Source organism: Polistes fuscatus, unplaced genomic scaffold, assembly GCF_010416935.1.
Source record: "Polistes fuscatus isolate 324 unplaced genomic scaffold, CU_Pfus_HIC Scaffold7, whole genome shotgun sequence".
In the NCBI taxonomy this organism is placed as follows: domain Eukaryota; kingdom Metazoa; phylum Arthropoda; class Insecta; order Hymenoptera; family Vespidae; genus Polistes; species Polistes fuscatus.
The window spans coordinates 9,761,615-9,773,153 of record NW_025113151.1 but is presented as its reverse complement, the minus strand read 5'-3'; the positions used below and the strand labels follow the sequence as shown (position 1 = coordinate 9,773,153).

General features: G+C 35.4%; 1 protein-coding gene and 1 long non-coding RNA gene across 9 annotated transcripts in view; one reads left to right on the top strand and one right to left on the bottom strand.

Moving 5' to 3' along the window:
- The window catches only part of LOC122524059, a 143,094-nt gene that overhangs the window by 17,645 nt on the left and 113,910 nt on the right, over positions 1-11,539 (top strand). The window lies entirely within an intron of this gene.
- Positions 1-11,539, bottom strand: part of LOC122524056 (titin) — an 89,570-nt gene that overhangs the window by 17,208 nt on the left and 60,823 nt on the right. For 3 of the 7 annotated variants that reach the window (XM_043646098.1, XM_043646102.1, XM_043646100.1), the window contains 3 exons: positions 760-11,037; positions 568-690; positions 87-112 (listed from right to left, as the gene is read on the bottom strand). In XM_043646098.1, coding sequence (XP_043502033.1) covers positions 87-112; positions 568-690; positions 760-11,037 — 10,427 coding nt within the window. The remainder of the gene's footprint in view (positions 1-86; positions 113-567; positions 691-759; positions 11,038-11,539) is intronic. The other 4 variants (XM_043646101.1, XM_043646104.1, XM_043646103.1 and 1 more) reach the window with 3 other exon arrangements.

Genomic DNA, 11,539 nt, shown 5'->3' with positions numbered 1-11,539 from the left:
ATAACATTAATATCGTTTATAAATATAAAAAGAAATATATATATAAATGATTATTTGTTTTAATATTATATCAATTGATATCTCACCTCTTCCGTGGTCTTCTCTACGATATCTGTAAAAGTAGAAGTAATGATATTAATGTATGTAATAATTATTAAAACAATTTAAATGCGGTAACTTTAGTCTGTAAACATTTTAATGCAATGATTTTTAAACGTGAGTTATTATATCGTTATTGATATTTTTTTTTCTTTTTTTAATTTTTCACTCCTAACGTAATTGTATTAAAATAAATATTGTTTTATCCGTAAATATATATATACTAATTTAATTTAACGTTTGTTTTAATAATAATTATATTAACATTTAAAATATTACCGATAGAACCAATCCTAGATAAATTTCATCCTATATATATATATTGTTTGTATGAATGAATAAGGTGAGGTAAATAGTGTTAATTGAAGTATATTTGTGTCAATGTTCTTTTCTTTTTTTTTTTTTATAATATATATATTTATATAACTTTTTAGGGTTGACAATAGTATTACGTGAAAATAAGCTTACCTCCTGATATGATTTCATCAGTTTTAGGTTTTAACGGTCTTGTGTGTTTTGGCTTATCGTGTGTTTCTGGTGTAGTGTCTTCGATATCATCAGTTAAAGCTGTTAAGAGTGATACAGTTTTGTCTTTATTTAACGTGTCTTTATGTTCCAGTAAAGTGATGGTATCCATAACTTCCATTATTTCATCCTTACCTAATGGGACGCCATTTACTTTATCTGGTTTCTCTGAATCGTCAACCTTTTTCTTTTTCTTCCTTACCACTACCTTATCTACAATTTCTTCCGTAATTATGTCTTCTTCCACTTGTTCAATATCTTTATCTTCCTCGGTAGGAATTTTCTCTACCGTAACAACCGATTCTTCTGGGACAGCTTTTTTCTTAGGTTTCTTCAACTTAGTTTTACGTATCGTAACATCTTCTTCTATCTCATCTTTTGGAACTTTCGGAATTTCTTCCTCTTCTTTTTCAGGGAATTCTTCTGTACTCTCATCTTCTGGTTTGTCTTTTTTCCAGCCTTTTAATTTGATCTTTTCCGGTTCTTCTTCCGGTTTATCTTTTTGCGGTATTCTAAACTTCACCTCGGGTTCTTCTTTCGGTTCCGGAGATTTTGGTTTACCCGGAATAATTGGAACTTCTTCGATTTCTTGATCAGGTTTCTTTCGTTTCTCTTTAACGTATGGTTTTGGTTTCGGTTCTGGTTTTGGTTCTTCCGGTTTTTCAATTTCTTCTGGTACATACTTCTCGAGCTCCGGTCTATCAAATTCGGTAGGTTTGAAATCTTCGTGCTCAAGTTTTACTTTCGGCTTTCGTTTCTTTTCTTTTGGTTCTTCCTTTTCTTCGATCTCTTTTACAGGTTTCTTTGGAGTCTCCTCGGTTTCTTCCACTTCTTTCGTGGGTACTTTCTTTAATTTAATCTCTTCAGGTTGCGGTTCTTCCTGTTCAGGAACTTTACCTTTCTGTTTGACCAATTTCTTTGGTATCTCTGGTTCTTCCTTCTTCTTTTTCGGTTTACGTTCATATATCGATTTATCTTCTATTTCCTCTAAAGGAATTTCTTTCAATTTCTCGAATTCCTTATCCAACTTCTCAAGTTCTGTAATTTCTTTTTCCGGCAATTTGGGCTTCTTAAACTTTTTCTTCAATACCTTCATTGCTTCTTCCGCATTTCTGGATAGAATACCAACTTGAACAGGATTTTCTTCAAGTTCCGTGATCACTGGTTTCTGTATTTTTGGTGGAAAATCGTCAATAAACGTGATTCTACTGCGTAATAATATTTTTGGTAATTTTGCAACTTCAGATTCCCTTCTCTTCGGTGTCTTTACTTTCTTCAATTTTATTGAACCAAATTGTACAGCTTCTTGAGGTTCTGCGAACTTCAATTTCGTTGGTTTAATTTCTTTCCTTTCTATCTTTTGTGGTACTAGTTTCTGGAGTTCTGGTGCTAACGGTTTCTTCTCCTTCTTCTTTTTCGTTGGTTCCCATTGTATCTTTTCTGGCATTGGTTCTAACACAGGTCTCTCATATTCTGGCTCAACCCACTCTTCTATTTCATCTTTCTTAGGAACCTTCTTTTTCTTCTTTTTAGGAACAGGCTTCTCCTTTACTTCTTCTGGTACGGGCTTTTCTTCCTCTTTCAGAATCTCTTCTGGTTTCTCTGGTTGAATCGTTGCTTCTTCCGGACTTTCTTCTCGGGAAGAAACTTTTTCTCCTTCTTCAGGAGATTCTTCTGGAACAGCTTTTTTCTTTGGCTTTTTCAGTTTCTTTTTACGTATCGTAACATCTTCTTCCGTTTCATCTTTCGGAATTTCAAGAGGAGCTTCACCTTCTATACTTGGGTATTTGTCCACACCTTCGTCTTCCGGTTTTGGCTTTTTCCAGCCTTTTAATTTTATAGTTTCAGGTTCTTCTTTTGGTTTATCTTTTTGCGGTATTCTAAACTTCACCTCAGGTTCTTCTTCCGGCTCCGGAGATTTTGGTTTACCCGGAATAATTGGAACTTCTTCGATTTCTTGATCAGGCTTCTTTCGTTTCTCTTTAACGTATGGTTTTTGTTTTGGTTCTGGTTTTGGTTCTTCTGGTTTTTCAATTTCTTCTGGTACATACTTCTCGAGCTCCGGTCTATCGAAATCGGTAGGTTTGAAATCTTCGTGTTCAAGTTTTACTTTAGGCTTTCGTTTCTTTTCTTTAGGTTCTTCCTTTTCTTCGACCTCTTTTACAGATTTCTTTGGAGTCTCTTCGGTTTCTTCCACTTCTTTCGTGGGTATTTTCTTTAATTTAATCTCTTCAGGTTGAGGTTCTTCCTGTTCAGGAACCTTCCCTTTCTGTTTGACCAATTTCTGTGGTTTCTCCGGTTCTTCCTTCTTCTTTTTCGGTTTACGTTCATATATCGATTTATCTTCTATTTCTTCTAAAGGAATTTCTTTCAATTTCTCGAATTCTTTATCCAATTTCTCAAGTTCTGTAATTACTTTTTCCGGTAATTTAGGCTTCTTAATCTTTTTCTTCAATACCTTAATTGCTTCTTCCGCGTTTCTGGATAAAATACCAACTTGAACAGGATTTTCTTCGAGTAATGTAATAAGTGGTTTCTGTAATTCTGGTGGATAGTCTCCAATGTATGTAATTCTACTTCGCAATAAAACCCTCGGTAATTTTGGTAGTTTAGTTTCTTTCTTCTTTGGTACTGTAACTTTTCTCAATTTGACTGTACCAAATTGAACAACATCTTCGGGTTTAGAATATTGTAGTTTAGTTGGTTTTATTTCCTTCCGTTCAATCTTTTGTGGAACTAATTTTTGCAACTCTGGAGCAAGTGGCTTCTTTTCTTTCTTTTTCCTTGGAACCTTCTCTACTTTTTCTGGCATTGGTTCCAAAATCGGTTTTTCATATTCTGGCTCAACCCACTCTTCAATTTCATCTTTTTTCGGAACCTTCTTTTTCTTTTTCTTTACAACAGGAGTTTCAGTGCCCTCTACTGTTACAACTTCTGAAATTTTAACAGATTTATCTTCATCCAGGAGAGGAACAAGCTGCTCTTCTTTCGGTTTCTCTATTACAAGCTCTTCCACCACATCCTCAGGAACACCAGCTTCGGAAATTCGTGTCTTTTTCTTCTTGATAACTTTTTTAGTTGGTGTTTCAGTGATTTCCACGATCTTTTGATCTTCCATGACCTTTGCCTCATCTCCAGTCTTCTGAATGATCTCTTCAGTAATCACAGTGGGTTCACCTTTCTTCGTAGGTTTCTTTTTCCTTTTGACTATTTTAGTTGTAGGAGTTTCAATCACTTCTATTACTTCAGGCTTTTCTTCTTTTGCAGTTTCCAATTCTTCCACAAGTGGTTTGGCTTGTTCCTCTTTAGGCTTTTCGATAACAATCTCTTCGACAACCTCTTCTGGTACGCCTGCCTTCGTAATTCTCGTCTTCTTCTTTTTAATAACTTTCTTCGTTGGAGTTTCAGTTATTTCAACAATCTGTTGATCTTCCATAACCTTTGCCTCATCTCCAGTCTTCTGAATGATCTCTTCAGTAATCACTGTAGGCTCACCTTTCTTCGTAGGTTTCTTTTTCCTTTTGACTATTTTAGTTGTAGGAGTTTCAATCACTTCTATTACTTCAGGCTTTTCTTCTTTTGCAGTTTCCAATTCTTCCACAAGTGGTTTGGCTTGTTCCTCTTTAGGCTTTTCGATAACGATCTCTTCTACAAACTCCTCTGGTACGCCTGCTTTCGTGATTTTCGTCTTCTTCTTTTTGATAATCTTTTGTGTTGGTGTTTCAGTGATTTCTACGATCTTTTGATCTTCCATGACCTTTGCCTCATCTCCAGTCTTCTGAATGATCTCTTCAGTAATCACAGTGGGCTCACCTTTCTTCGTAGGTTTCTTTTTCCTTTTGACTATTTTAGTTGTAGGAGTTTCAATCACCTCTATTACTTCAGGCTTTTCTTCTTTTGCAGTTTCCAATTCTTCCACAAGTGGTTTGGCTTGATCCTCTTTAGGCTTTTCGATAACGATCTCTTCTACAACCTCCTCTGGTACGCCTGCTTTTGTAATTCTCGTCTTCTTCTTTTTAATAATCTTTTGTGTTGGTGTTTCAGTGATTTCCACAATCTTTTGATCTTCCATGACCTTAGCTTCATCTCCAGTCTTCTGAATGATCTCTTCAGTAATCACTGTAGGCTCACCTTTCTTCGTAGGTTTCTTTTTCCTTTTGACTATTTTAGTTGTAGGAGTTTCAATCACCTCTATTACTTCAGGCTTTTCTTCTTTTGCTGTTTCTAATTCTTCCACAAGTGGTTTGGCTTGTTCCTCTTTAGGCTTTTCGATAACAATCTCTTCTACAACCTCCTCTGGTACGCCTGCTTTCGTAATTCTCGTCTTTTTCTTTTTAATAATCTTTTGTGTTGGTGTTTCAGTAATTTCCACAATCTTTTGATCTTCCATGACCTTAGCTTCATCTCCAGTCTTCTGAATGATCTCTTCAGTAATCACTGTAGGCTCACCTTTCTTCGTAGGTTTCTTTTTCCTTTTGACTATTTTAGTTGTAGGAGTTTCAATCACCTCTATTACTTCAGGCTTTTCTTCTTTTGCTGTTTCTAATTCTTCCACAAGTGGTTTGGCTTGTTCCTCTTTAGGCTTTTCGATAACAATCTCTTCTACAACCTCCTCTGGTACGCCTGCTTTCGTAATTCTCGTCTTCTTCTTTTTAATAACTTTCTTCGTTGGAGTTTCAGTTATTTCAACAATCTGTTGATCTTCCATAACCTTTGCCTCATCTCCAGTCTTCTGAATGATCTCTTCAGTAATCACAGTGGGTTCACCTTTCTTCGTAGGTTTCTTTTTCCGTTTAACTATTTTAGTTGTAGGTGTTTCAATAATCTCTATTACTTCAGGCTTTTCTTCTTTTGCAGTTTCCAATTCTTCCACAAGTGGTTTGGCTTGTTCCTCTTTAGGCTTTTCAATTATAATCTCTTCGACAACCTCTTCTGGTACACCAGCCTCAGTAATTCTCGTCTTTTTCTTTTTGATGACTTTCCTGGTAGGCGTTTCAGTGATTTCAACTATTTTTTGTTCTTCCATAAGCTGGACTTCATCCTGCGTTTTTTGAATGATCTCCTGTGTTATAACTTCGCGTTCACCTTTTTTCGTTGGTTTCTTTTTCTTCTTTACTATCTTTGTTGTAGGAGTTTCTATGACTTCAATTACTTCAGGCTTCTCCTCTTTCGCAGTTTCTAATTCTTCTAGAAGTGGTTTAGCTTGTTCCTCTTTAGGCTTTTCAATTATAATTTCCTCTACAACCTCTTCTGGTACACCTGCCTCAGTTATCCTCGTCTTTTTCTTTTTGATGACTTTCCTGGTAGGAGTTTCAGTAATTTCAACTATTTTTTGTTCTTCCATAAGCTGGACTTCATCCTGCGTTTTTTGTATGATCTCCTGTGTTATAACTTCGCGTTCACCTTTTTTCGTTGGTTTCTTTTTCTTCTTTACTATCTTTGTTGTAGGAGTTTCTATGACTTCAATTACTTCAGGCTTCTCCTCTTTCGCAGTTTCTAATTCTTCCAGAAGTGGTTTAGCTTGTTCCTCTTTAGGCTTTTCAATTACGATTTCCTCTACAACCTCTTCTGGTACACCTGCCTCAGTTATCCTCGTCTTTTTCTTTTTGATGACTTTTTTGGTGGGCGTTTCAGTTATTTCTACGATCTTCTGCTCTTCCATGTATTGCACTTCATCTTGCGTTTTCTGTATAATCTCTTCAGTAAACACAGTCGGCTCACCTTTTCTCGCAGGTTTCTTTTTTCTCTTGACTATTTTAGTTGTCGGTGTTTCTATCACTTCAATTACTTCAGGCTTTTCCTCTTTCGCAGTTTCTAATTCTTCCAGTAGTGGTTTAGCTTGCTCCTCCTTTGGCTTTTCAATGACCAGTTCTTCTACAACCTCTTCTGGTAGACCAGCCTCAGTAATTCTAGTCTTCTTCTTTTTAATAATCTTTCGGGTTGGTGTTTCAGTAATTTCTACAATCTTCTGCTCCTCCATTAGCTCGATTTCATCTTGCGTTTTCTGTATGATCTCCTGTGTTATAACTTCACGCTCACCTTTTCTCATGGGTTTCTTTTTCTTTTTTACTATTCTAGTTGTTGGTGTTTCTATCACCTCAATTACTTCGGGCTTCTCCTCTTTTGGTGTTTCCAGTTTTTCTAGAAGTGGTATTGCTTGTTCTTCCTTTGGCTTTTCTATCACCAGTTCTTCTAAAATCTCCTCTGGAACACCAGCTTCAGTAATTCTTGTCTTTTTCTTTTTGATAACCTTTTGTGTTGGTGTCTCTGTAATTTCTACGATCTGTTGATCTTCCATTATTTGCATTTCATCTTGTGTTTTCTGTATGATTTCTTGTGTTATTACAGTACTCTCACCTTTCTTTGTAGGTTTCTTTTTCTTCTTTACTGTCCTCGTTGTTGGAGTTTCTATGACTTCAATTACTTCAGGCTTCTCCTCTTTCGCGGTTTCTAATTCTTCTAGAACTGGTATTGCTTGCTCTTCTTTAGGCTTTTCTATAACTATCTCTTCTACTACTTCTTCTGGTACACCCGCTTTTGTAATTCTTGTCTTTTTCTTTTTAATTACTTTTCGTGTTGGTGTCTCTGTGATTTCTACGATCTGTTGATCTTCCATAATTTGAACTTCATCTTGCGTTTTCTGTATAATCTCTTCAGTAAACACAGTAGGCTCACCTTTTCTAGTAGGTTTCTTTTTCCGTTTAACTATTTTAGTTGTAGGTGTTTCAATCACTTCTATTACTTCAGGCTTCTCCTCTTTCGCTGTTTCTAATTCTTCCACCAGTGGTTTAGCTTGTTCCTCTTTAGGCTTTTCGATAACAATCTCTTCGACAACCTCTTCTGGTACGCCCGCCTTTGTAATTCTTGTCTTCTTCTTTTTAATTACTTTTCGTGTTGGTGTCTCTGTGATTTCTACGATCTGTTGATCTTCCATAATTTGAACTTCATCTTGCGATTTCTGTATAATCTCTTCAGTAAACACAGTAGGCTCACCTTTTCTAGTAGGTTTCTTTTTCCGTTTAACTATTTTAGTTGTAGGAGTTTCTATCACCTCAATTACTTCTGGCTTTTCTTCTTTTGGTGTTTCTAATTCCTCTAGAAGTGGTTTAGCTTGTTCCTCTTTAGGTTTTTCAATTACAATCTCTTCTACAAACTCTTCTGGTACGCCTGCCTTCGTAATTCTTGTCTTTTTCTTTTTAATAACTTTTTTCGATGGAGTTTCTGTTATTTCAACAATCTGTTGATCTTCCATAATCTTTGTCTCATCCCCAGTCTTCTGAATAATCTCTTCAGTAATCACTGTAGCTTCACCTTTCTTTGTAGGTTTCTTTTTCCTCTTGACTATTTTAGTTGTAGGAGTTTCAATGATTTCTATAACTTCTGGCTTCTCCTCTTTCGGAGTTTTGAGTTCTTCTAGTAGTGGTTTAGCTTGTTCCTCTTTAGGCTTTTCAATTATAATCTCTTCGACAACCTCTTCTGGTACACCAGCCTCAGTAATTCTTGTCTTTTTCTTTTTGATGACTTTTCTGGTTGGCGTTTCAGTGATTTCTACAATCTTCTGCTCCTCCATTAGCTCTACTTCATCTTGCGTTTTCTGTATAATCTCCTGTGTTATAACTTCACGCTCACCTTTTCTTGTTGGTTTCTTTTTCTTTTTAACTATTCTAGTTGTAGGTGTTTCTATCACCTCAATTACTTCAGGCTTTTCCTCTTTTGCTGTTACTAGTTCTTCCAAAATTGGTTTGGCCTGTTCTTCTTTTGGCTTTTCAATAATTATCTCTTCGACAACCTCTTCTGGTACACCAGCCTCAGTAATTCTTGTCTTTTTCTTTTTGATGACTTTTCTGGTTGGCGTTTCAGTGATTTCTACAATCTTCTGCTCCTCCATTAGCTCTACTTCATCTTGCGTTTTCTGTATAATCTCCTGTGTTATAACTTCACGTTCACCTTTTCTTGTTGGTTTCTTTTTCTTTTTAACTATTCTAGTTGTTGGTGTTTCTATCACCTCAATTACTTCAGGCTTTTCCTCTTTTGCTGTTACTAGTTCTTCCAAAATTGGTTTGGCCTGTTCTTCTTTTGGCTTTTCAATAATTATCTCTTCTACTACCTCTTCTGGTACACCAGCCTCAGTTATTTTGGTCTTTTTCTTTTTTATTATTCTTCTCTTTGGAGTTTCAGTGATCTCAACGATCTGTTGATCTTCCATTATTTCTATTTCATCTTGCGTTTTCTGTATAATCTCCTGTGTTATAACTTCACGCTCACCTTTTCTTGTGGGTTTCTTTTTCTTTTTAACTATTCTAGTTGTTGGTGTTTCTATCACCTCAATTACTTCAGGCTTTTCCTCTTTTGCTGTTACTAGCTCTTCCAAAAGTGGTTTTGCCTGTTCTTCTTTTGGCTTTTCAATAATTATCTCTTCTACTACCTCTTCTGGTACACCAGCCTCAGTAATTCTTGTCTTTTTCTTTTTGATGACTTTTCTGGTTGGCGTTTCAGTGATTTCTACAATCTTCTGCTCCTCCATTATGTCGACTTCATCTTGCGTTTTCTGTATAATCTCCTGTGTTATAACTTCACGCTCACCTTTTCTCGTGGGTTTCTTTTTCTTTTTAACTATTCTAGTTGTTGGTGTTTCTATCACCTCAATTACTTCAGGCTTTTCCTCTTTTGCTGTTACTAGTTCTTCCAAAAGTGGTTTTGCCTGTTCCTCTTCTGGCTTTTCAATTACAATTTCCTCCACAACCTCTTCTGGTACACCAGCCTCAGTAACTCTAGTCTTTTTCTTTTTTATTATTCTTCTCTTTGGTGTTTCAGTGATCTCTACGATCTGTTGATCTTCCATTATTTCTATTTCATCTTGCGTTTTCTGTATAATCTCCTGTGTTATAACCTCGCGTTCACCTTTTCTCGTGGGTTTCTTTTTCTTTTTAACTATTCTTGTTGTTGGTGTTTCTATCACCTCAATTACTTCAGGCTTTTCCTCTTTTGCTGTTAATAGTTCTTCCAAAAGTGGTTTTGCCTGTTCTTCTTTTGGCTTTTCAATAATTATCTCTTCTACTACCTCTTCTGGTACACCAGCCTCAGTTACTCTAGTCTTTTTCTTTTTTATTATTCTTCTCTTTGGTGTTTCAGTGATCTCTACGATCTGTTGATCTTCCATTATTTCTATTTCATCTTGCGTTTTCTGTATAATCTCCTGTGTTATAACCTCGCGTTCACCTTTTCTCGTGGGTTTCTTTTTCTTTTTAACTATTCTTGTTGTTGGTGTTTCTATCACCTCAATTACTTCAGGCTTTTCCTCTTTTGCTGTTTCTAGTTCTTCCAAAAGTGGTTTGGCTTGTTCCTCTTTAGGCTTTTCGATAACAATCTCTTCTACAACCTCCTCTGGTACGCCTGCTTTTGTAATTCTCGTCTTCTTCTTTTTAATAACTTTCTTCGTTGGAGTTTCAGTTATTTCAACAATCTGTTGATCTTTCATTATCTCTATTTCATCTTGCGTTTTCTGTATAATCTCCTGTGTTATAACCTCGCGTTCACCTTTCTTCGTAGGTTTCTTTTTCCTCTTTACTATTTTAGTTGTAGGTGTTTCAATGATTTCTGTTACTTCAGGCTTTTCTTCTTTTGCTGTTTCTAGTTTTTCTAAAAGTGGTTTTGCCTGTTCCTCTTTTGGCTTTTCAATTACAATTTCCTCCACAACCTCTTCTGGTACTCCAGTCTCAGTGATTCTTGACTTTTTCTTCTTTATAATCTTTTTCGTCGGAGTTTCAGTTATCTCAACTATCTTTTCCTTTTCCATCATCTTCGTCTCGTCTTCTGTTTTTTCGATTATTTCTTGAACTATAACCGTAGGCTTATCCTTTTTCGCTCTCCTCTTTGTTATTATTTTTTTCGTAGGAGTTTCTACTATCTCAATCGTTTCTTCAGGCATCTCAGTTGCTGTCCCAATCGGTCTTTCTATCGTTACTTCAGCTACGAAACTTTCTTCTACCTTTTCTTTCTTTTTGGGTACTTTCTTTTCCGGTAGTTTGTCATCCTCAAGTGGAATTTCTTCGATTTCTTCTATCTTACTAGGTATTATTTCTTCTTCCGTAACAACATCGGTTATTTCTTCTATCGACATGAATTGTTTTTTCGGTATTTGTGGTAAGGTTGATTTAATATTTTCTATTTCTTCCTCGATAACGACAATATTTTCTTCTTCTTTTCCCAACGTTGGTTTCTTCTTTCTTATTATCGTTTTCTTAGTTTTAATAGCTGCCGTATCTTCATCCTTGCTGCCACGTCTAAATTTCGTTGTGTATTCTTCAGTCACCTCGGTATCAGATTCGAACGATGGTTGTGTTTTTATATCGTGTTTTGTTTTGTGTGGTAATGTGATTATGGTGTCATGTTGCACTGGTGCTTCTGTTGTTTCTGAAATGTATACAGAACAAGTGTGATATGACAAAGAATGTGGATGAATTGACAATTTGTTGATTACTTTATTTGGTTTGACTTCTATGCTTCTTCGACGCATTCTTTTCAGGATTCATTTTTAAATGATCTATACATTTATTATACCTTCATACTATTCTAGGATATATGTTATTACATAATAATTTCATTGAAAATAATGAAATATCTATTGATAAACTGTCTATCTATATTACATTGTTAAATTTACACAATGTATATACAGATATTTAATTAATCTCGTTAAATCGAATATATGATATTGGTTATTTTAATAATGAAAATATATTTGTGATATTAGTAATGAATTTGTATACTTGTGTATTGTATTGTATCTTTGTGTTTTCAGACCGATTATTGGAATGTATTATTTAATTATGAGTTTGTATCTTATCTTCTACCTGACTATTTTCTTTATGATAACTACTTTCTATCGTACTTACCTATTTATCACGATTTTTTT